Source organism: Aricia agestis, chromosome 8 (assembly GCF_905147365.1).
Source record: "Aricia agestis chromosome 8, ilAriAges1.1, whole genome shotgun sequence".
In the NCBI taxonomy this organism is placed as follows: Eukaryota; Metazoa; Arthropoda; class Insecta; order Lepidoptera; family Lycaenidae; genus Aricia; species Aricia agestis.
In genome coordinates this window covers 11,596,907-11,624,249 of record NC_056413.1, presented here as the reverse complement: position 1 = coordinate 11,624,249, position 27,343 = coordinate 11,596,907, and the positions used below count along the sequence as shown (strand labels likewise).

At 35.3% G+C, this 27,343-nt stretch overlaps 1 protein-coding gene across 6 annotated transcripts in view; it reads right to left on the bottom strand.

Moving 5' to 3' along the window:
* The window catches only part of LOC121729825 (protein sickie), a 239,802-nt gene that overhangs the window by 132,692 nt on the left and 79,767 nt on the right, over positions 1-27,343 (bottom strand). For all 6 annotated transcript variants that reach the window (XM_042118456.1, XM_042118457.1, XM_042118458.1 and 3 more), the window contains exon 3: positions 268-581. In XM_042118456.1, the coding sequence (XP_041974390.1) occupies positions 268-581 (314 nt within the window). The remainder of the gene's footprint in view (positions 1-267; positions 582-27,343) is intronic.

Sequence of the window (27,343 nt, the reverse complement as noted above, 5' to 3'; positions counted from 1 at the left end):
ATTTTTTTAAAACACGGATAATAATAATATAAAATTATTATTTATTTTATTGGTTTTTTTTTCAGAGCACGTCGCTGATACCTTGTATATAAAGCATCTACTCGTTCAAAGATGGCGTAGTTCACTTAACGCTGACATGTTATGCTTATTCGAAACTAGATGGCGCTTTCACGGAAGAGTCATTTGCAGCAAAGCATAATTTTAGTTATTTTTAAATTTAAAATCTTATCTAGAGTTTTAAATTTTGATTACAATAAAATTACTTACCTATTTGCTGTTAATGTCGTCATTTCGACGTTGTTTCCGCACGCCGTCAAAATTTCATCACAACTGCTGCCACCTGTTATCCGCTGGACGGAACTCAATGATATGTCTTCGCTTGAATTCTTGCCGAGGTTCGGACCATTTCCGCTAGATGGCGCTGGTCGCTGCTTGGACGCTTGTTTGTGCCGGCTAAGTGCGAAAAACAAAGCTAACACAGCTTTAAGCTTCGCATCCCGTATGTCTACAGCTGTTACTTGCTCCAACCCTTGCACTTTTTGCGCGTGTAAGAAGTCCAAACAGCATTGGACGTTTTCCAACTGAAACAAGAAAAAAAAGATCTTAATTTCACTAACTCTGCAAAATAGAAACTGAATAGCTTAGCATTCATATAAAGGGCATTTTATTGTACGTCTACATTCCATCTTGCATTTTAAGTAATAAAAATAAAAACTAAAACCAAGCTGATGATTCGGGACCTACGAGAAAACTGAAAGCGGGACTCAAAAGTCACACATAATTAATTAGGCATACTTAAGTTTTCTGGCAAAGCCATTAAGAATTTGACAAAAAAAATCATGTAAAATTATGATGGGGATTCCAAAAAAACTTCCCGCGTAAACGAGTCTCAAGTCGGTAGTTGGAAATCAATACGAATTTATTCCAAAGTTAAAACTCGCTCCGATCTAAATGGAAAGTAATTCGGCGCTAAAAACAGCCGGCCAGACGCGCGGGGATTGTTAAAAGCCTACGTAAGGTAGGGCTGCCAAAATAGTTTATGAAGAAAATAAAAAATATGCTATCCTCAGGGCTCAGACCATTACACATATTTTTTTCCTTCCTCTTTCTGAATCCTTATATTTTATTGTTAGCGTTTATATGGTGCAAAATCCGAATTCAACACGCAATTTTGGGTAGTTTACGATAATATTGGGCCAAAACCTATGTCAAAACAATATTATAATTACACATAATTCTATTGAATATTTCTTTAAGACAAGTACTATTTTGGCGGTGGACGGTGGTCATATCCTGTGGCACCCTTAGAATCCCACCGTACGTAGCAACCCATTTGAACTTTGTCTACTAGACATCATGGTTTTGTGATTTGTTAGATAGATAGAATATAATATTATAGAATATAGGTAAAAGATCTTGAAAAAGAATAAGATATAAAGATCTACATTTTGGTAAGCCCTTGAAATCGCCACAAAATCATCCACAAACATAACATTAAAATTCTTGACGTATGACCAACCCTATGATTGTTAGCTACCGGCGCACGCTGCACTTGAATTACCGCAGCATATCGGGAACAGAATCGTGTCAATCGCTGTGCCCTATACGAGTACTATACCTGTATGTCGAGTGACATACTTAAGTATATATAGCATTGTATTGAAAGGATTTTACTAATCTAAGAAGTTCTGATGCACAATGGTATATTATTAGATGTTCTATGTTAGGAGTTAGGACATACTTTCATAGTCTACAGGAGAGATGGCGAACCAACGCGTGCCAAATTTGGATCACGTTACTAAAACGCAAAACTAGCATCCAAATAATAATTATTTTACCAAAAATGAAAGTTATAGATCTACTTCTGCATAGTGCTCGCACCAAATTAGGCAAATATGAAAATACGCACCGAATCAAAAAAAAAATTAATTTCAAATTTAGAAAAGACACGTTGATACGAAGAGGTCCGCCATTCCTGTCTATAGATATAAATGCGAAAGTGCGTCTGTATGTCTAGATGATACGTCTAGACGTTTAGTTGTCTACAGAATATAGATAACAGTATTCGTTTGTCGCACGGAAACAGTAGGTACTTACATTATATTTTGTCCTTTCCCAGGACTCATAGTATTAATTAATAACTACATAATAATATGTGCACTTTTACGTGGGGTAGGTCAGTAGTCACTAACTCACTAAGCAGTACTAAGTAGGTTTCTTATCCTCATGAGTCATACAACAGAACACAAACAAGGAACATGCAAAATAAATGCACCATAAAAGATGAAAAACCATGTCCAGAGGCAACAACAGTCCACTCTGATTACACTTGGCCGCTAGCCACATGCTAGTTATAACTTATAGTCCCTTCATTACGACCCTTATGTAGTTAACATAATGGTTAATCAGAGGTAGCATAACCCTGAACGCACTAGAAACATGAAGTTGGTTCCACGGCTTTTAATAAACTAGGGCCTGAGGCTTCTGATGTCAACCTATTATGAGTGAAAAGTCGTCGTACTGTTAATTTTTAAAATTAGAAAAGAAAGAAATCTCTAATATGACTATGTAAATATTACTAAATTAGGAAAATAAATCAAGTACATTATTAGGCTATATATTTTAAAAAAGCCATACTTCTAATTTCATTGCGGCTACAAAGTTCTATTATAACTTAAAACATTCAAAATATGTCTGATCAGGGTCCTGATTCTCACACTTTGAATATTACTTCGAAACACTCCCTTCTCACTTCAACTCACTTGCATGCACAAGTGAGACATCCACGAAAATGACCTTCGAGTTATAAGAATTGGGCCGCAGGATCGCGAAACAGCAAGCAAATGGTAGTCAACTATCAATTTGTTATAATTTATAGCACGACGTCGGCCTATTGTTATTAGATTATATTATAACAACCAGATGTTCACGATATCTAGCACAGTTTTCTCAATTGGAAGGAATTGGTAATTCATTTAGATGTAGGACGGAGGTCGCTGACTTTATTTCTGTTTATGTTTTGGTTGAAGATTTGTAGATAGTTTTATGACGATAATATTTTTATTAAAAACAGCGAAAATGTTTCTGCCAGTGCATTCTTCACGCTTCACGCGAAGGCTTCGCTTTTGATGAATTTTAGTAAATGGGTAAACTGGGAAGGCTGGGACACATGAAAGTTTTTATCCTGAAATACAATATATTATTACAAATAAGTTTTATGAGTTACTTAAAAAACACAGCAAAATTAAATTCTTTAATCCGTGTAACTAGTTCCTACGCATCCCTTATATTATGAGGTCCATGTTTTGTTACACTTAACGTTTTTTTTTTTTTTTTTTTTTTTTTATTAAAAATTTGTGGCCGTCTATGGACTGTTCGTCCATATCCTTTTTTTTGTTATTTTATTATTTAGATTTTTCACACCACCAAGGATAATTGAAATAATATTATGAATTTTAATTAATTGTGGTCCATCACGCCATGGACACTTTTTTTTTTTTTAACATAAGTAATATATATTTATATATATACTTAGTAGAATAGACTATAATATATTATACATATAATAAATAAATATAAATATTTATTGTTTTATAAATTACATAATAATAATATGTTTTGAACGGTGAGGTCCCAGTCGGTGTGGCGGCCAGTAGGTCCGACATTTTCCGATTTCCTTAGATTTTATGCTGCTCCACCCTTTGCCTTTAGATGTTGTGACATTGGCTTGGTGGAGAGGGGTCACTCAAGCTGGGTGGAGTTTCTAGGGTGTTAAAGAGATATCGTTCTGTGTCGAATCTACCCGCCATGTGGCTTAGGACTTTATCGTTCCTGTCTTTTATAGCCATTTTTATGTTATAATCTCTTATGTGTTCGGTTGACACCTCCGTGGCTCTTTTTATGAAGCTTGCCACAGCGTCTCCATCAGTGTCAGTGTAATAGACACAGGTGTTAGTGTGCCGGGATATGGCTACAACTGCATGAGGAACGCTGTCATGGATTGCCAGCTTTCGGGACTTGGTCTGTATGATGATCACCGAGGGACTCGTTAATCCCTGAGCTTCATGGATTGTGAGGACGCGAGAGTCCGTTCCCGATCCATAGCCTGTATTAGTGAGGGCTGCTTTCTCCTCTTGTGTGTGGACAAGATACAGGGTATTTAGATTGGCTTTAGGTATTCTCGCTCCTGTATACTTCATTAGCTTTAGGGACCGCACAATTTCCTTCGATGAATAGATGTTATTATAGACCATGCTTAAGGCGTATGCCACATCCATAGGGCTCCTGTGTGTGCAAGACAACTCCTGGGTGATGCTGGTTACCAGGTTTGGACGAGTGTAATTAAGTTTAAAGAGGTTTTCACGCTCTATAAACGGGAGTTGGTTAATATCTCCAATGAGGATGACATCGTTGGCGCCTGTTAACTGATTCGCCATGACGATTGAGCCGAAATGTTTCATGAGGGCCTCGTCAACTATCAACCTTTTGTAGGTTTCTTTTGTCCCATTTACCAGCAAAGAGGCCATGGTACGAACTTTATCTTTAACTTTGTTGCCAGTTCGTAGCGATAGCCTTTGCTTTAGATCCTCGGCTGCTTCGATTGTCGTTGTTATTATAACGTCTGTTTCCTCATTGAAGTTATTAATGATCCAAGTTGTCTTCCCACATCCAGGAACCCCATTGACCCACGAGTAGTTGATAGGTTTCGCGAATATATCCCAGTCCATGCTGGATTCGGGGTCCCCAGATAGGACTTCTGCCATTTCTAGTATCCTGTCTTCCAGCATTATTCTGGTACATTCCGCTATTACCACTATTGGATCCTCAGATTTTGTGATAAATTTGAGAGTTCCCGTGCGTTTTGTCTCATCCTCGTCCAGAACCACGAATCCGCAGTCGGCACTTAACGCCGCCATATACTGCCCTGTCATCGCCCCGGCAATTATTGTGGAGGTGACATTGTCGTATATGGCAGCTTTTGCATCCTCGAGTCTCACTTCTAACAGCTTTTGATTTTTCCGCTGATAGGCCTGCATGATCTTATTGCAGGTCAAGAGCTTTATGGTCTTATTTGCTCTTATTATCGCCTGGAACTCGAGGAAGGCATTTATTATATGATCTTCGGGGCTCTGGGCCAGTCTGAGTTTTGGCGGGAGCACTTGCCCGAGATCGGCCCTATATCTTTTGTTTTTATTTGCCGGTGTTTGTGTAGATGGTTCCCTCAAAAAAGCCTCCATTGCTAAAGCCTGCCGATTTGTTTGTGACGAAGCCTTGATCCGAGAAAGGGTGTTTTTATCCTCGATCATTCTTTCACGATGAAGTACTTTTTTGATGGAGCCCACAAACGCTTTTAATTTGGCCGTTGAGTTTAGAGACTTCTTAATTTCATTTTTATTTCTCTCTTTCTCATCCTCTTTTTTGGTCTCCCGTGATGCTTGGAGTCGTTCACTTGCGGAGGATGAGTTCGCCTTATTGCTGGGTTGGGACGTTGCTGGCTGATCATCACGATTCTTTTTGAGGAAGCTTAGGTCATCCCCTCTGTTCTCGTAGACGATTATCTCATGATGTTCTGAGGCTTTTACTATTCCATAGTAATTTGCAGCCCTGCCTTTGTCCTGTCCCAGTGACATGGCGTCTACGCTGATTATGCGTGGGGTGGTACTGTGTCTTATCCCCATTGCTCCCAACTCCTTCAAAGACGAACATGCCCGTTCAAAGGCTGTTTGCGCATCCCATTCGAATACTATTATCGTTTTGGTGTCTGATTTCAGTATTCTGCATGGTTGGCCAGCGAAGGTAGTTGTTGGGAGAGCTAAATATTTGCTCATTTTCATGTTCGTCTTTGATGTACTTCCGTTTAGGATTGCTGCTAGTCCCGGTGAGATGTTGACGTGGTTGGGTTACACTTAACGTTAAAAAATAAAAATGCATTGGAATGCATACAAAGGAAGAGACCTTGTAAAGTTCGTTATGTTCCATCTATAACAATTTAATCGAATTGTGCTGTGAAAGTAAATCATTTTAATGTAGCCTATGTCACATTTACCTCTTACAACACAAGGGCTGGCGTCGGCCCTTAAAAGGCTTGTCTACGGGTCACTGGGCTACCCGCGCAGCCACGTGCATTTACTACAACAAATCATTTACATCTTGATGCTGTTTCGTTGTATATGATTGAATGTTCATTTAATGCAGTTTTTATTGAATTTTTGATGCTGTTTTATTGCGTTTGTATTAAATATTTACATAATATTTCTGATGATATTTTATTGCTTTCTTGTTGAGCTTCATTGGAAGTTCAATTAATTATTATTGTATATTTCTTCAATTGTTGAAATGATCCACAAGTATTAGTCTCTAATCTTAGTGGACTCTTAAGGCAGACTAAAAGTGAAAGAGAGCTAGTAGCATATTATAAACAGAATATACCTAAGGCCAACCTATTGACCACTGTCAAAGTATCCAAATTAGTTTTCTAGTTAAAATGCATTTGAGTATTAATATATATAAAATAACATTTAAACCGTGAATGTATCAAGTTATCGAAACTGATAACTTAATACATTGTCATTACTCAGGCATTTGACTTAGTATCGAACGCATTCTAGTTGAGTACAGTTTAAATACCAATCTGATAAATATACACATGTCTAGCATCGAACTAGTGACATATCTATAATCTCAATCATCTAATGACATCTTATAGAAAAAACATTTTAACAGTCATAAACGAATTGGGTTCAACATGCTGCAGGGTTCCATCCTGGTGCCAACATTATATAATGTATAAAAAAGTAAAGTTAGACAACTTTTTTATTCTTAAACAATAATTTTAAATAATTCCTATAAATTATTATTGTTTTTATCGAACAATATCGAAACCAATAAGAATATTTTCTTAAGCTTATGATTTTGTCAGGACTATATTTTATGTGCGGTTGTCTCGCAATTACTAAACTAGGTTTTTAACCACTTTAACACTTTGGGATTTATTTTTGTTTAATTAAAAATTACATTTCATTAAAACGTTAACCCTTATTATCAAACGTTGACCCCTGTTAAAACAATCCTGTGGAACCCTCTAAACCAAACACAGTACAATTGACAAGGCAGCATTTGCAACACAATAGCGAGGCCCCGCCGTAATCAGAGATCTGGACTCGGCTTTCGAATATTAATTTTGGGCATGAAGCCCTGATAAGGCAGCCACGGTAAGTTCGTGAAATAAGTCTTAAAACTTTATTACCTCCCGCTCTATATAAGCTCAGGATAATTTTAACTGGTATAGCTCTTATATTTGCTGGTATAAATGAAGATTGTGATGTAGCATTTGATAATAATGGTAATTTAGTGTATGTAAAATGTACCCAACGTTGCAATAGTTTCTAAATATTTATAAAGATAAAAACTAACTGATAGTTTTCAGTAGAATATTTTATGTTGTAAAATTTAACATAAATGTCAATTCAATGTATCGTACAGTTGAGGCGAGTAACTTAAACAACAATAATTAATCATTCCTTCAGTGACACACCTACAAGACACAAACAAAGTGGAAGTGACGGTTTGTCACAAATCATTATTCATGACCTTGTAGCGGATGTGCAGAATACAAATTAGATAAACTGGACCTGACCCAATGTATACTAAAATAGCACTCAGATATAAAGTCTTAAATTAAAACTGACTGTCAAGGTGATAGATAAGTAAGAATAGGTTAATGAAATATATTATAACAATTAAGTGCAAAAATGTAAATCATGATGTAGTTTATAAAAAATGTTACAATATTTTAAAAAATCTGATCGACTAGCGCCAAAACACTACCTGCATTATGATTTGGGATATTAGAACACTACTGCAGGGACCCTTACGGATATCTAACTACTAATTAACACGTAGTATAATTATGATAAACTGTGATCGCATTTCGCAAGTCAAAGGCGACGAAGAATATCGCTGGAAAGCGATATTCTTCATCGGCTAAGCCACATTATCGATCAGCCTTTATAGATTTTGACTCGATGAAGCCTAAACTTATAATAAATCACATCGTTTTCTTGAAAATCTACCGGCTGTTTATAAAATCTTACAAAAACAAAAGTTTGAACCTCATTTTTATCGCATTTACATTTTTCGAAAATGTGCTCCAAATGAATACATTTTATGTTATGACCGTGTCGGATTTAAAGTCACCGTGTCGATAAGACGGCACGCACTTTGCGGCTTAAAGTTTTTATATTTCTTGAAATGTCTTTATTAGCCAGTGGCAAGTAATTGGTTATTTTCATGGCCGACAATATTATAACTTTTATATCATTGAATTTTATGTTACCGTTTATTTTAAAAGTAATATCTGGAATTTCAACAGTCTCATTTATGTTTCCAATATTAATTAATTTCTGTCAATCAGCCAGATTAGAAATCTCGCGATCATAAAACAGCGGACGCAGATTATCATTACTAGATTCGAAAGGTCATCGAACTATTAAGGAAACATTAACAAATAGGACAAGCACTAAAGCACTAAAAGTCAAGTGCATCCCGTTACACACTTAGGTCAGGGCTGACCGGTGCATGTGTGTCGAGGCTGGCGCTTTCTTGTTTTGTTTATTTATTACTGTATCAATTCGTCGACCTTGAGTACGAGATTTTATTGTTATTACCGCTGTTTTTGCTGCAATAATTGAAAATAAAGCGTGATATTTTAATTTTCAATAAACGAAGCGACATTGTGACAGGACCGTGGCCGGTGGCAGCATCATTTCAGATATTATAATTATTATAATTCTTACACACTATATGTGGACTGCAGTGGTGTAGCGTATAATATGTCAATGTCCCATTCAGGATTCAGGGGTCTGGACTCACCTAACATGCAAGATGTTTAGAAACTTTTGATACTACATTAATTTTGCTAGTTTGTAGTAGTACATATGTATTTATATTCTGTCTGGAAGACGCACCCTAAACCTTCTGTCTACACAATCACAATTAAGTTCTTTAGAATATTATAAAAGTGTTTTTATTAATAGTTATTACTAAAAAGTTATCTAGGATCATGATTTTCATTTTTCAGCAACCTAATACTAATAATAATACTCCCCACACCGGTTTCGGTGACGGTGGCCGGTTTAATTGAAACCAGACCAGGTACGCAGGAGTACTTTTATAGTGCCCAAGTGTGTGCGCAGTACACAAGAGCACTCTCTATTCCTTTACTCTCATAACCCAGTGGGACGGAAGACCGACACGACTGGCGAGAGATCAGGCGCAGGACCGACTTTTTACATGCCCATCCGACGCATAGATCATCTTACTTGTCAGACAATCAGGTGATCAGCCTGCATTGTCCTAACCAAACTTGGAAATAACATGTTTCCAACGCGGGATTCGAACCCACGACCTCCGGAGTCGAGAGCGACGCTCTAACCACTAGACCACGGAGGCGTTCAGCAACCATCCATTATGTGTCCCATATGAAAGTTCAGTATTCCCGTCTCGGCGCAACACACAAACGAGGACGTTTAATGGACGTGGGGCCAAAAAACTTAAGCAATTAACTTGTATTTATGTTATAGGATTTCCGTTCCACTTAAACTACTTTTACTTTTGAAGAATTTATGACTAGATTCTTTCAGATGCTAAAAAACCTTTTTTGTAATAAAAAAGCCAATGACGACATTTAAATAAATAAAAATATAAATTTAGATTTAGAGCTAGCATACAAATAGGGTCCTTCTAGAAGTAGGACCAAATTTTTGAATATATAGGTAGAATATACATAGATTATCACAGTAATATTTTTTTCTGGGGAAGCACAAGGTAAATAAAAAATAGATAGAAAGAGAATTTAAGTATACTGTCTGGGTAGGGTTAGTAGTTTAGTACTTAGTCCGCCTATGATAAAAAAACAGTATTTTTCGACAAACCTAAAAAAATTTACGTAGGCCGAAATGAGGTAATAGTGCAATAAAATATATTATTTTCCGCCAAGTCTTTGTATTGTGTAAGGAAAAGTGTTTTAGAATGTGGGGTGTAATAAAATCTGATATCAATTTAACCCGCCGGCGACAGTGGTCACGCGATGGTAAATAATGACCCCCATTATGCAAAAACTGGCGTTTATGGGATTCGGAGTACCCATACGAATGTTATGTTTGAACATAAATGGTATTATGATTTAATATAATTTTAATACCAACTGATGTAAAATAATCTAGATAAAACAATTGGAATCGCTTCATTCGTTTCGGAGCTACATGCCACAGAGAGACAGACAGATAGACACACACACAGTCAGACACGTCAAACTTGTAACATACCTATATTTTGCGTCAGGTGTTTAAAAAAAATCTAGTGGTTTTAAAATCTCCGTTTTTTTTTAATTTTGGTACCTACTTAGGTAACATATAGTCCGTCAAGAAAGTGAAGAAATTAAAAAGTGGCAACATTTTAATTACTTCACTTTTTTCTTAGATTGATTTGAAAGGGATGACACTACGATATTGCCACTTTTTAATTTCTTCACTTTGTTGACGGACTATATTTTACAATGTGCTAACCAAGAAATTAAGTTACTAATTTATAATCAATATACACTATGTAGTTAAGGTTCTTTATCCTGCAGTGATAGAGTTCAAAGCTATTATTCAAAGGTTAATTAAGTACTGGTTATTAAATTTCTAAATTAAAATGCCTAAAGTCTTTCTAATTTACATCTTGAGGTAAATTGATTTTATAGTATGGACCTTAAGAATATCCCATCCCATCCTTTATCCCATCATAAATTAAAATATAGAAAGCTTACCTATATCTTTATCTCTACATAGTAAACAAAGTCGCTTTTCGTTGTCTGTCTTCAGGTATGTTAAATATTTTCTTTCAAACTACGCGACTAATTTGGATGCATTATTTCTTTATCGAGGGTAACAGACCACAACAGACAGACAGACAGTCAGACAGACACACTTTAGCAATTTTAAGTAATATTATAATTGCTAAAGTGTGGAAGTATCTTAGTATTAGCTCCGTGGGAAGTATGGATATGGATGTAATAATAATAATAATAGCTCCCACACCGGTTTCGGTGACGGTGGCCGGTTTCATTGAAACCAGGCCAGCTACGCAGGAGTAATTTTATAGTGCCCAAGTGTGTGCGCAGTACACAAGGGCACTCTCTATTCCTTTACTCTCATTACCCAGTGGGACGGAAGACCGACACGACCGGCGAGAGATCAGGCGCAGGACCGACTTTTTACATGCCCATCCGACGCATGGATCATCTTACTTGTCAGACAATAATGTGATCAGCCTGCATTGTCCTAACCAAACTTGGAAATAACATGTTTCCAACGCGGGAATCGAACCCACGACCTCCGAGTCAAGAGCCGCGCTCTATACCACTAGACCACGGAGGATATAGATGTACCTAATTATTAGCATAATAATAATAATAATCATATGTTATCTAAGACAACTGGCATTCGATTAAAAATCTAATCTAATATTATTTTTAGGTCCAGTAACAGGTGAATACAATTTTGCAGATCGTTTTATTTATTTATTTATTGATTCACCAACAGAATCACATAGGTATAACAAAATTGAAAACGATACAACTGAGTTTTTTTTTTAAATTATGGATCAAATGAGTTCCAATGAAAAGTGAAATACTTAACATTTACAATTAACATGAAATGAAATTATTGTGAACGAAATGATAATTATTAATTAACAATATTATGTTATAATATAGTAGGAGACTAAGAAAAATAAAATTGAGAGAAAGAAACAATGACTTCTTATAAACTAAATAAAAAACAAAATTTTAACTGTTATCAATTATTAATATGATATTTATTAAAAGTTGGTGTAACTATCTGTGTATAAATATAATTTAAAAAACTTTATAACAATCTAGAAACCAATTCTAAGAATATCTAATTAGGTATAATTGAAAACATAGGAAGATTTAGTATCCTATTATCTTAAAACAATGGTAGATGACCTCTTTGGATCTCATGTTCTTAATATCATTAGAGCGAATCGAAATTACAATTTCGGTGTATGATTGTATCCAAATATTTTCAATGAAATATTATTTTTTGCATCACTCAAAGGCACCACCATCCTTCTAATGTAATAGTTGCCAAAATGCCTCTTGACTTAGGTACTTTCCGTAAGAAATTAACCAGGTTAATTATAGAAGGGATAACTTCGAGCGAGAACTTCACAAAAACGGTTTAAAACCGTTGGAACCTGGTTAAAAACACTGGTTCCGAGCCCTGTTTTTTGACGGCAAAACGGAAACTAACGGCCGTTTTGATAAAATTTGGAATAGAAAATTGGAGATTTGGAAAGTAAATACGATAGATTTCTACCAAAAAATATGGTTCATAGACCAAAATAATTGGCGGTACTTTGGCGTACTGTATGTTATTTTCTCAGGGTCCTTATAAGGCCCTCAAATGTAATTAGGCCTCATTGTATGTCATTTTAAAATGTGGGCTAAGTCACTTAATTTAAAAACTATTTAAAGAATGCGTACTAAATATTAGCACCGTCCGCGTCATAGCCATAAGTCATAACATTTAATAACAAAACCGTCTAAAATTTTACCAATTCTAAATATTTTTGTAGAAAATGTTTATTTCACGTGGATTAATAATCGCCAAGTTGCGTCTCGTTTCGATGTCAAATGACCCGATCAAAAACAATAGCTGCCCAGTGCCCTATTGGAAAACTTGGGCAGTTCTTATCTATTACATAAGATCACTTTGGATCTATAAATGTTACTTTAAAACGTTTCTTTCACTGCAAAAGTTACGTAACTCTTATCTCATAGCCAAAACGCTAACTGAAAACTTCTTAAATTTAAATTCGTAAAGACACGATAAGCAACCGCAAAATAAATGAGCTTCTTGGCGAGCCTTCAACTTAAACGTTGTGTAACATGAGGGATGAGCCAGCGATCTAATCTATTGGATTGCCTCTTCTTGAGAATACCAAGTAAACCATTATTACCAAGATAACTGAGGCCTCAGCTAAAACTAAGATTAGGTAACATTTTTAAAATACTAAGGGCCTGTTTCACCACTTTCTGATAAAGTGCTGAATAGGCTATTCACAACTTTTTTGACAGATTCCTCATACTTCATCTGTCAAGTTAACTGGTGGATAGCCTATTCGGCACTTATCAGTACGTGGTGAAACAGGCCCTAAGTAAGCTTTTGACATTAATACCTGTATCGGCCGGTACACGTATGATGTGGGCCAGACGAAATGCACTCAGAAACTGGTAATATAGTCAAAATACCAACCATTTACAATAGGTTTAGAGTTCATCATCAGTTCATCAAGTTCATCGTCAGCAGGTTGAATTTCTTCCGGTCCTGGGTTAATTCCTTTAATTTTGGCTACATTTGGTTTCTTTTTAACCAACCTTCAAAAAAAGGAGGTGGTTATATGTTCGGCTGTGGATATTTTTTTGAATATCATCGATCCATTTTCTTCTTGGTCTACCAGGTGGTATTTTTCTAGGATCTGTCAACCCCTTCCTCCCTCCCTCTATCAACAACTGTATAAATTTGTATTCGGATCCTCTTTGTAGGCGAACGAAAAAAGCGGTCATTCTATGGATGAGGATATTCATTAGTTAGCGTTTAGTCATCTTACACCCAACTTCTAAAGCTAATGTTTTGTTTATTAAAACTTTAAAAATACTAGTCAAACTTGGCTTTAGAAGTTGCCAACATCCTATCTGTATCCGCCTCTGACAAGACTGAGAAACTGAAAATATTGTTAGGAAGATGGCCAGTGCCGGCTTTAGCTGTACCAACTACCAGCGCCCTGGGCGAGATTTCTTAGGCGCCCTCTAACTGCAATTCAAATATTCGCGCACGGAGGGTTCGGCGTCCCTTTTTATCCGGGCGGCGCCCTGATCGGTCGCCCCACCGCGCCCTAACCTAACCTAAAGCCGCCACTGAAGCTGGCGATCATTAGTCGTATGTAAAGTAGAGCGGACGTGCATGTGGGATTGCATTTGCAGTGGACGTGACAATTGCAAGGACGTGATATCATCCGAATGGTCTGGAATCTAGATTATTCTCATCTAGGCTTTTGTGACGTCATACCATAGTGTAGCGTGAGAGAAATAATCGGCCAAGTGCGAGTCGTACTCGCGCACGAAGGGTTCCGTACCGTTAAAGAGCAAAAATAGACCAAAAATTGTGTTGTTGTATGTCCCATACAGCAAACGTGATTTTTTTAATCCTTAAATATTAATTTTGTTTTATTTTTAGTATTTGTTGTTATAGCGGCAACAGAAATACACAATCTGTTAAAAATTTCAGAAGTCTAGCTATAGCGGTTTTTGAGATACAGCCTGGTGACAGACAGAAGGACAAACATCGAAGTTTCAGTAATAGGGTCCCGTTTTTACCCTTTGGGTACGGAACCCTAAAGAGACGAACAAGAAGGCTTATAAAGAAAGGATTAAAACAATGATCAGACTGTGCCGATATGATGATCACGATTCAAGTCACAAAATGTACGACAAATGACTAAATAGCTTATTAAAAACACATTCTAAAACTCAAATATTGTTATCCTAAATCGAAATGATTATTATCTCGAATCTCGTACGATGTCTAATTTCTACTCAATTAGGTCGACTATGATTCATTTCGCAGATTTAACGGCCAAAACGTTAACCTCTAGACAGGTCAAGGCCAACAAAAGGAAAATTACAAGGAAAATTCGCATGAATAGAAACAAACAAATCATCTTCATAGAGCAACATGTTCTATATTAAGTACAGCTGACATCACTGAACGAGATAATTCGCTTAAACCTCCGCCCGCCTCCTGGCCTATATTTCTCGGAACCTCTATAATAGACCAGAGGTTTTCAAACATATTTGTTTCATTATACCACTTTAAAAATATCGCTGGTTCCGTAGGACCGCCTGCACGTCATTGCTATTTGCTATCAATTTTCAAATAAAAAAAAATATCTATCTATGGAAACTTGTGTTTTTTTTTTTAAGTAACAATCGCTAAGGTCCTTAACTTCGATCTTGGAACGCTTTCTTCGTGCGCCTCCATTTTTTATTGCTAACATAGCCTTCCGTGGACCCCTGGGGGTTCACCTGGACCACTTTGGGAATAACTGCTATAGACTAACCTCTAATTGCATCGAGCAAAAACATTACAATCAGTTTGCTATGAGTGTACTCGTTTGGGCACTGACTCATCAAATATTCCAATGTCAATTTGCTTATCCTGGAACTGAGTGATTTGGCCGATCGATCATTGTGCAGAAAAAGCTAATTGCGAATATTGAAACAGTTTTTTTATTTCCTAACAAAAGATAGGCTGTATATAGTAGAATATACACACGCTACTATAAGTAGGTAAATAAATTATATTGGCAATAATAATATTGTTACTATAAATTTTAAGTATACAGCCATAACAATAATTCGATAAATCTTAATTATAACAATAATAATTATTATTAATCAATTAATTTGTTAACTTTATCAATCGGCAATGATTCATAATCATATATCTTTAAACGAGCAATACATGTACTTATATAATATATAATTGGAATCTCGGAATCGGCTCCAAAGATTTTCATGTAATTCAGTGTATAGGGGGTTTCAGGGGCGATAAATCGATCCAGCCAGGAATCATTTTTATAAAATGTAATTTTATTCGTGTTTTAGTCAAATAGCTAGTAAAAACTAAATATTAGTAACACAGCTATTAAGTTTATTTCAGACTAGATGATCCGGTGAATTTCGTATCAATTCGCTCCTAAATAGCTCCTAATAATATAATATTATAAGACTTCCCTGGACTTCAACGAATATTTCAAGACTAGAATTGGCCAAATCAGTTCAACCGTTCTCGAGTATGTAAAGTACAAGTCCGTTGCGCGAAAAATCGTTTATCACGCAGGAACCATACATTCTTCCGGGATAAAAAGTATCCTATGTCCTTTCCCGGGACTTAAAGTATATCCACACAAACTTTCAGCAAAATCGGTTTAGCGGTTTGGGCGTGAAGAGGGTTACCTCTTCATAATATTATTGTCCTTACAGCTCCAGACAGACACAATACAATATTAGCTGTAATATTAGTAAATATAGTAAGTAAGTAAGTATGGGTGGGAGTGTGGATTTTTAGTAACAAATTCCTTTGACGCCCGTTTAAAACTATCCTGTGTCTTCTCCCGGGACTCAAAGTGTATGACGTCAAATTACATCAGGTTAACTATGACAGACGGACTTTCGCATTTATCAGTTAGTTTTTGCATATACGTCTTGTTGGCGTGTCCCACATACGTCCGGTCGGAGTTTTCGCCGGCCTTTAGTCTGGTGACAGTTCAAGGCGAAGTGTGACTGGCGTGGCGCCTCCCGTGATAAGTGCCTTTTACACTTTCAGACAATAATGAATGGTAATCGCTTACCATCTCGGTATGGGAATTATGACATAAGTTAAAGAAACACAGCAGATATTTCTTATTACTTACTTTTTTTTATTTGAATAATTTTTATGGTAGATTGATTTTTGGACGATAAAATTTTGGTGCTAATATAATATAAAGAGAACAACTGCAGTGGTAAAGTTAAATGGTTATAATTAGAATACGTCTTATAAGTATTTATTCTTTGAATACTTAACTTATTTAAAGTATTCTAAGTGTTACCATTTATAAGTTATAACTTATAACCTAACCATAAAATATAGGGACAGATTACTAAATAGTTTTCTATCTACTAGTAGAAGTATATAGTAAAGTCTTTTATCATATTTTCAGTTAATGCAATAAATTATTATTAATGATGGACTGTATAATTTTATATTGTGCTCAAACTTTAGGCACATACATAATCCATTTAACCCTAAAATGTTTACGCTGCGAAACCGCACGTTCTATAAATAAATAAAAAACTAATCGTTGAATGTATTTTAAGTTAAGTTTACATCGAAACTTTCGTTTTACACAGAAACTTTGTACTTACAGTTTCTAGGTAGTACTTATTGCTATTTTTTACTTCTTTCCTATTTTAACTTCACTTTGCAATAAGCATTTAATTGTTAAAAAAATTTCAAGTTTTATTTGCTAAGCAATAGCTAAGCAAATAAAACTTGAATGGGAATACCCCAGAATTTTTTGTATGTGTAATAATATTTCTTATTGGGTATTTTTTGTAATAATTTATAAAAACAAATATTAAAAACTTAAGTAATAAAATTATCCTATGCTTAATCTGAAGTAGGTACCTACCTACCTATGGGATTATAATAATCTATACAGATTAAATTCCTTTTTTTCTTTCTCAAAAAAATACACAATTATAGGTCGACCAGAATCTGATGGCAAATTTTGATGGAAGATTTTCAAAAAATATCCTCATGGATATTTTTTGAAGTTTGCAAGTACCTAAGTATAAAAATTTATCCAATGATCATTCATTGGATAAATTTTTATACTTACTTGCAAACTTGCATGTTTCACACACAGAATAAGCCTCTATATGGGAAAAAAGGATCAAAATGTTTTATTCCAATTACCCCGGTATTGCTAGAGTCAATTTATTTTCTCACTTTTTGTAATCAGATTCTGGTAGACCTATAAAAAAGTAGTACTTCTTATTTTTGAAAATGGCTCCTTGGTTAAAAAAAAGTAACACAAGTACTGATGTTGTGTTTCTAAGACCACCCACTTCAGTGTAAATTCACACTCCGTCTGCGACTCTGATATCATTTTTACACATGTTGCCGTTTGATTTATTACTTAATTGCTGCATAACATTTTGTTTATATGTTTAGTGCCTACTCTAGTTCTAAGAACAGTTTTTTAATTACATTCGGTAGTGTAGGTAGTATTAGGTAGCTATTGAAAGTTTTTGTCGACCACCTTATAAAGTATAAAGTAAAAAAAAAACTTTTTTTGGTTATGGACTTTCCACCCTCAAAGAAGATTCGGTTGGGGCTTTAATTTTTTTAAATGTAATATTGCTATTGTATTAAAATTAAATATTGAGATTAAGTATTAAAAGTAATTTCGTACAAATATCAGGGCATATCAAATACATGATCTTGGATATTTCATGTATCAATATGTGACTATTAAACATACTAAACGGCCTACCTGCATAAAATAATAAAATTCAATCCTTCAATAACAACGACGGTTAAAACTTAAAAACAATATGCTGTACGCCCGTACTACACATAAAGTCTAACACAAACAAAAAAAAATAAACTAACCTTATCACAATGAAATCCAAATAATCACAAGCACTGCACAAAATCCACTGAACGATTAAAACATCGATAGAAGACCGATAAATCGTCGATTATAATCGAATCGATACAGCCGCCACCGCGAGTGGCGAGAGCACGAATGAACGTCACTTGATAAAGCACAGCGAAGCTGCAGTCGACGGTTGTAATCAACCAATTAACACTTAACGGTCAAACTTTTTAGTCAAGTGTTACATTTATTTTTAGTTAACGCTAAATTATCTTGAGAAACAGACAGAAACTTAACCCTAAAATGTCGCAAAACACCGTGTACAAAAATGTATGTGAGGGATAAAAAGGATATTAAAAAGTTAAAAGTGAAATATTAATATTTTTTTCTATATTAATATTGTAATTCTCGTTTTCCATCTTATACACTGATTATTACTTTATCACTAAAGTCCATAAAGAAACGAATCTCCAGAAAATAATATAAAAACTCCAGAAATAAAAGTAATATTTTTAGCAATTAAATTAATGCTTAAACGTAACATGCAATCAAGTGAGAGCTTTTATTAATTTTTAAAATATGATGAATGTGAAAATTGACATTAAAAGTACCCACTTATTAAAACGCCCGAAGGCTCAGGTCGTGACCTACAAAGCTTTAGCTTTTCGTAGAGGCTCTTGCATCTACTTTCTATTATTACTTCTGTCTTATGTCTTTACTCATCTTTAATGCTATGGAACTTATGCGTCACTTAAAAGGAAAACTGTTAAATTTAATAGCATAGACCAAGGTTAATAGTAAGTTTTTATTCCATTATAAATTTTGACAGACTTGTTTTACTATCATCATGTATATTGTGGCTGTCAGTTTTATTGTCTTTGGATTTTGGTATTTGAAATATTAATGGAGAAACAAGTTAAGAAAATAAAATAACGTTTCATAATATTTTGTAACATATTATTTTATCTTTATTGTATTAAAAACATGTAAGTATTTTCCAGCGATCATTTTTCCTTTCTTCCTTACTAATCGACAAAATTGAGTACTTAATTACTAATTTCAACCTATATAATTTGTCTTACTAAACAATTCAGACTCTACGGAATGTTATGTAATTTTGGACGCGACCGTTAAAATTTTAATCAAAAAACAAATCCGGTAGAACGTGTTTTTTTATTTATTTTATCCAAGGATTATATTCAATAAAGTGAGGGAAACAATAATTGCCTTCACTAAAATTTTACGATTGTGTTTCTAATCCAATCAGAAACTGAAGTTGATTTTTAATTACTGCAAAATTAAGACAAATGACCCGTGCCAAATGCATAACATATTTCTTTTATAACTTTTCAAAAATTTAAATTGGTGATGATAATTATTATATTCGTGTCTACAACAAATAAAACTTGCAAGGATAATCGCTTATTAAAATTTTTGAGTTTTGACACTTATCTCTAACCACTGTGTCTATTTTAGGGTTAAAATTATTATAGAAATTAAAAGCTTCTATTGGGTACGTTTTCTATTCTAATAAAAAGAAAACCTTTTCAATATGAAACTTTTTTACAGTCAAGTATAAAATTAATTAGGAGTTATTTAATTTGTTTAATTAATAATAAATGAATCGACTTTGTCATGTTTTCCTTGACTTCTTATTTTTTCTTAACTTAAAAAGGCAAAGTTAAAAGTCATTGAACATAATAAATCATTATAAATAGAAGCGATCCGTTTGTTTGTCAATCATCTGTCTAATAGATCGGGAAGGGTACGCAAAAACATACTTTTTTCGATCTGTCGACGGATGAGTGTTAAAACATCCCATAACGCACAATTAACCACTTAAGGGTTGTAAAGGGGTTAAACCCTCAAAAGAAATTCTTCATTCATGCAAGAAAAAGTAGTATTGATTTATAATTACTTAGTTATTTTTTTTACGGAACAGCGACTGGTCTAGAGTGTAAAGTACTTACTCTGATTTTTTTGGAATTTACATAAACATTAAACTCCCTACTTTTTAAGGCTGAGACTATGTTCTTAGTCATTCTGGAGTTACGGGAAAAGTCACACATTCACAAACTGAAACAAGAACTGAAGCGCAAACGGGTCACCTAATGGAAAGCAACTTCCGTCGCCCATGGACACTTGCAGCATCAGAAGAGCTGCAGGTGCGTTGCCAGCCTTTTAAGAAGGAATAGGGTAATAGAGGAGGGTAGGAAAAGTAATAGGGGAGGGTAGGGAAGGAAATATGGGAGGGTAGGGAAGGGAAAAGGGCCTCCGGTAAACTCACTCACTCGGCGAAACAGCGCAAGTTTTCTGTGAGCCCGTGGTATTTCTCCGGTCAAGTCGGCCCATTCGTGCCGAAGCTATGGCTCTCCCACATAATATAGCCTGTGACATGAAGTGGCATATTATTTGACTTTTTTGTCGGTCGCGCGCTCTCTCTCGAGAGAGACTCTTTCAACTTTCGTCGATCGGAAGGATTATAAGCTGAAAATACGATCAGCGTTCCCGATAAGTGTAAAATTTCGGCTTTCCACTCGGCTCGGCTTTCACAGGCCTTAATACTGGACTTCCGATTGCCATTTGCGGCACACAATGGATTGCAACTGCACGCGGTTTCTATTTTAATTGTTATTTTATAGTTGATTATTAGAAAACGGACGGAAAACCGTAATCTTTTGATTGTTCTGTAATCTATAGTATGCGCCGGCGTTTTTGGCAGACTATTGTTGTTTACTTAAGAGGGCGACTAATCCAAAAAAATAAAACATCGTCCTTCTCTCTTCACGCTCACGCCCGTCTTTGATAAGCCAGGTGAAAAAGGACGACGCGGATTCATCGTCAAATTAGTTTTTTCTCAATAACTCGATTAATATACAACATTTTAAAAATCCGCTAGGTCGGTTTCTAAATGATAGAATTTTATACAATGTGTTAAAATATTAACTTAGTTCAATGCACGGTTATGGCAATAAATGAAAAATTCGTGAAAATTAGATGCATCTTTGTGATTTTTTTCTATCGAGAAAATTTTAAGATATCGTGTTTTTGCTCAGATCGAATTCTTCAAATATAATGTAGTATTTAATTTTAGAATCAAGTATAAATGAATTATAAAATCGAAAATTTTGGGTTTGTCGCCCTCTTAACGCGCATCGATTATTATAATCAAGAATATTGAATAATATAAGTAAAATTGAAATATTGTGTACCTAAATACTAATAATTTTAAAATAATTTCTAATCATCCACATACGCGAATGGTCTCAGTGACCCTATGTCAAAGGTAACGTTACAAAAATATATAGTAGCTGGGTCAGGGTACTATTATAAAAGGCTACTCGCATGGTTTTCTATTATGAATTACCTACTACCGAAACAAAGCAAGTGGTTGAAACGACAAAAATTTTATTATATTTCTTAATGACGATCGATGATAACTTTCCATTAGGAAACCATAAACACATCCTGTCAATCATAGAAAGTTAAGCACTAAAATAAGAAAGCTATATTATTGTTCTCCTTATCTAATCTTTTCACAGTTTAGAGTCTTGACTTTTTACAACTTTACTTTCCTTTATGACTTGGTAATTTCATGATAATCGCCTAAATTGTCGTTGTAAAATACATTATGGGGACGAAAGTGACATCAAGATTTATTTCTTTGCTTTAAGCCGCATCTCTAAATAGTATAAAACAAAGTCGCTTTCCGCTGTCTGTATGTATGTGTGTATGTATGCTTAGATCTTTAAAACTACTCAACGGATTTTGATGCGGTTTTTTTTAATAGATTGAGTGTTTCAAGAGGAAGGTTTATATGTATAACATATGCATAATATGGTAGAGAAACACTGATAATTTTAGAGGTTTCTAATGTTATGTCGTAAATAAATTCATTTTTTTGCGTTTATATTGCAAACGCTGGCTAAACCCTACGAGATAGATCAAAATAATGTACTACAGTATTGTACACCTTAATAAGGTAAACAAAAAAGTCCGCGATGGTATATGTCTATTTCTTAGGGATAACTCACAATAGCCATTTTTGTTATTTACTTTTTACGAAAAATAACGGCTTATTTACGAAGCGATTTTAACAATTTACAACATTAACCCTTATCCAAATAAACATGTTTGGAAGCTAAGACATTAAATGTAGATTATAATTGTCTTTTACACTATACAATTTCGATCAATACTTTAGAAGTTTTCAAACGTATAAACTTACGCGGAATCAAAAAATATGTCGCGCGGCGGCGGCCGAGGGACATAGCGGTTACGCCGGAACCGGCCGGGGGCTCTCATAAGCTTCGGGCTTATGTTATTGTAGTAGATAGTGTATTTCGTCATTGTGTGGTTGTGCAGACGGTAACGCAGAGGAGCAACCACAGCGCTTTCTTTCAGATATTCATTGTTTCTGGTTCTTTGGTTTCTGAATTGTCGATAAAAATATATTTGACTTGGTTAGAAAAACGGACTTTTGTTTTTGCTTTGCGATTGGGTTATTTGTTGCTTTGTGGGTTACTATACGATCATGCCTGGAAGACGTCGTCGTTCGAACATAGGTCGTAGTACAGTGAATGCCAAAAGAGCACGTTCAGCAAGAGATGAAGAATCGTCAACGGAACGTGAGACTCGCCTCAGCCAGAATAGTGATAGAAATCGGATACAGAGAGAAAGAGAATCGTCTGTAGAGCGTGAGGCTCGCCTCAGTCGGAAAAATGATAGAATTCGGATACAGAGAGAAAGAGAATCGTCTGTAGAGCATGAGGCTCGCCTCAGTCGGAAAAATGATAGAATTCGGATACAGAGAGAAAGAGAATCGTCTGTAGAGCGTGAGGCTCGCCTCAGCCAGAATAGTGATAGAAATCGAATACAGAGAGAAAGAGAATCGTCTGTAGAGCGTGAGGCTCGCCTCAGCCAGAATAGTGATAGAAATCGAATACAGAGAGAAAGAGAATCATCTGTAGAGCGTGAGGCTCGCCTCAGCCAGGATAGGGATAGGCATCGAATACAGAGAGCAAGAAAATCATCCGCACAGACACATAGCAACACCGAACAAAACGAACAACCAAACAGCCACAGACCCGAGAGAGTAACTAATTCATGGGTAAATAAAGAAAATTCTGCCAATTTTTGCGAAACTTTTATCGTTTACGCAGCACAATAGGAAAAATCACCCGATTTTGAAACATTCTTCATTGGTGCTCCGCTTCTATTGGTCTTAGCGTGATAATATATTATAGGCTACATCCTACTAATATTATAAAGGCGAAAGTTTGTTTGGATGTATGGATGTGTGGATGTATGGATGTTTGTTACTCTTTCACGCAAAAACTACTGAACGGATTTTAATGAAACTTTACAATAATATAGCTTATACATCAGAATAACACATAGGCTACAATTTTAACCGACTTTCAAAATGGGGGAGGTGTTATGTTCGTTTTCTTATATTCAACGATTACTCCGCCGTATGTTACCCGATTTTTATATTCACAAAAGTGGTGATCTGATGAAGGATCCATAAGTAATCGAGGGAACTCCTCAAAACTTATAGGGAAACGTGTGGTGACTTCGGTTTCGTGAGAAGTATTCTAAGCATATGCTACCAACAAGTAAGATTTTGCACCGAGATATACCTGGTATACCGTGGTTCGGAAGGTGCTGAGAGAACTCCTGATTCTTTATAGATATAAGTTTGGGAGTTTCGGCGTTGTTTTAAGAACAGGAACCATATGCTACTATGCAAATTACATTCATCATCATCACTACCATATTATACCATTTCATAGTATTTTATATCGAGACTCGAGTTTGTCAAGCGATAATTTAAAAAAAATCTTTATATTATTTCTAAAAATAGTTTGACGACCTCTGTGGCTCAGTGGTGAGCGCGTTGGTAGCTCAAGCCGGAGGTTGCGGGTTCAAATCCCGCCGACGGAACAAAAAGTTTTCAAAGTTCCTGGGTCATGGATGTGTATTAAATATGTGTATCATATAATAAAAATCTTAAATATATGTATAGTATAAAAGTATTAAATATATTTCCGTTGTCTGGTACCTGTAACACAAGTCCATCAGGTACTTACCACGGGGCCAGACTGACGTGGTGTGAAGCGTCCATAGATAAAAAAAATCTATACCTACCTAATATAATAACATTGAAGAGTATGTTTGCTTGAACGCCTCAATCTCAGGAACTACAGGTCCGATTTAAAAACTTATCTCAGTGTTAGATTGATCATTTATCGAGTAAGACTATAGGCTATATTATATAATATATTATCACGCTAAGACTAATACGACCGAAGAAACTCAGGAAAATGCGGGAAAAACGGGGAAAATATTTTTTATGGGAAAATGTACGGTTTCTGTAAAATTCCTAATTTACGCGGGCGAAGCCGCGCGGGACATCTAGTTATAAATAAAATAATTTACAACAACAATTTGAATAAAGTATTGTAAATAGATTTATTGTGTCTTATTACTTATAGTTATTATAGATAGACGAGTGATACTTTTCTTGTTCACTATTTTTTTAACCGACTTCAAAAAAAGGATGTTATCGATTCGACCACAATGTATGTAATATTTCTAGAGCTGCCCAGTTTGTATTATATAGTGATTCTTTTTTATTGTATTATAGGTATTATTCAAGTTAAGGAACACTGCAAGTTTCATCAAAATCAGTTCAGTAGTTTTTGAGATAGGGAATTTTAATTCTTAATCACGTAGAAGTCTTTTGAAGTTTTTTTTTAAAATACTTACTATTATTTTACCAGCTATGTTTTAGCCGACTTTCAAAAAAGAGGTTTCTCAAACAAATGAGTTAAAGCAAGCACAATTATAATAGTGTTGTGTCATGTGTGTTTGCGAGCTTACTATGTGCAGCCACCATTGAATACCTTTTTCAGATTTATTTTTTGTTCACATAGCGATTCCTGTGTAACAAGTCTCGTTATAAAACCATATTTCCGCACCATTTCTAGCTGTAACACCAGTGCTCGTATGAACAATATGTCAAGTTGTGGTTAATGTGGTTTATGGCTTATTCTTACGCTGGTGAATTGCCCTGGGAAGTGGGAACGTAAGGATCGGTGCAGACGGACGACAAACTAGACCACTCAACGGCGGCGACGTGGACGCGAGTACGTTTTAACTCCGTTTTCTGCAGCTTCAAAGCCTTGTGAAGTTGTGACTAATATTTTTACAGAAGAACTAAAAGTTCAAGTACTGGGCGAAATACTTAATATAAAAAAACAACGTTTGCCGGGACTGCTAGTAAATTATAAATATATGTACTTGTAAGTATTTATAATGCTTGGAATCAGTAATTCATCTGTTTATGTGAGAGGACTGAAGAATTTTAATGTACTTAATATAAGCTATAATATTATAATAATTTATGACACAAGGAGAAGTAGTTAAGATTTTAATAAATTTGTATGCTATATTGTTACGTTTAAGCAATCCCCCATGCGTTTTCATAGTTTTAACTTAAAATGTTTCACATTTTTTCTTTGGCGACTGCAGTCGATTATAGTCTGTGGCTCGTCTGCGCCGAACTCAAATCGAGTGTTTCAAGAAATAAAAAACTCCCGCGTCACATAAATCTTCCACGTTGAAAGGTATTCCGGTTGCATTTAAGTTCTTAATTTATGTACATTGGAGCTAATTGTAAGTGCACAGTACTAATATTATGTTGGAATGAAATATTTTTGTTGACTTTGGTTTTAATATCGATGAAACTTATCTCATTATTTATGTTTTGATGTTGCAGAAATAAAAAAAAAACTTTTAAATTCCGTACAGCAAAGAACTTCCCGGGAACCCCGCTCTTACACTAAAAAGTTTAAAAGAGTTTTTTTGAGTTACTACGCATAAATTTAAGCTTAGTTTCACAATTTGAGCTGCAAATCGATAGTTCAAGTGTTTTGGCCAGGCTCATTTGACCGCACGTTACCAACCACGCTACTGCGGATGTGGTATTGTCGCAGCGCTTTCCACCACAAGTATATCGGATTGCAATGGTTATTGCCTTTCGTGGCGTATTAAATGCACTTTGTAATCGATTTTGTCTTTCTTCCGGTGAATGCAAAGGGTTTATTTTACTGCCAATTAGCCAAAAAAAAATGCCGCCACATAAACCGCTGAACTGATTTTGAAGTTTGGTATGCAGATATTTGGAATCCAGAGAAAGACAAAAATCATTTTTATCCCGGAAAATTGTACGAAACCTGCGATGTCAACAGATTTCTGCAACCAAGTGGTGGGTAGTATAAATAATTAGGGTTGCCAACCGTCCTGTTTTCCCCTGGGAAAACAGGACGGTTGGCAACCCTAATTATTGACATGTCCTGACATGTCCTAGTTTTCTTACGGCCGTTCAAAATATTTGATCTATCTCTGGTTTTGCCCTACTAGAGATAGGAATAGCTCAGATTAGACATTAGAGACATATATTTTATGTCAATTGTGAGCTATTCCTATCTCTAGTAGGGCAAAACCAGAGATAGATCAAATATTGGGAATGGCCGTTAGTGTCATGGGACGTCCTGGATAGTTTTTAGATACCGTCCTGGGTTCACTATAAATTATCCAAATTTAAAATTTTGTTGTTTACAAAATAGTTTGTTTTATATAATAGTTTTAACTGTATTGTTTCATATTAAAAGACATTATTATTTTAATTTCCTAAACCTTAGTGTCTTTTGTCACTAGATAACTCTACTATTGCGAGTCTTGTGTCCTGTTTTTGTTCGAAATTGTCCTGGTTTTTGTAACTTTAAACCTGGTTTTTTAAATTTTAGGTTGGCAACCCTTAAAGATAGCACAATATAGTATATACATTAATTATCTTTACCATACTTGCACAGAGTAACCTTATTGCCTCGATCTCGTTTCGTTTACTCCTGTACAATATATCGCTATTTGTATACAATAACCCTTTGATTATCTCATAAATATTATCATCACTTTCTCAAATAATGCCGGAAGCGATTTCAACAGGATTCGGGTTTGTGGGCTACCTATCGTAAACTGGATGTTAGAATCAAAACATCACAAG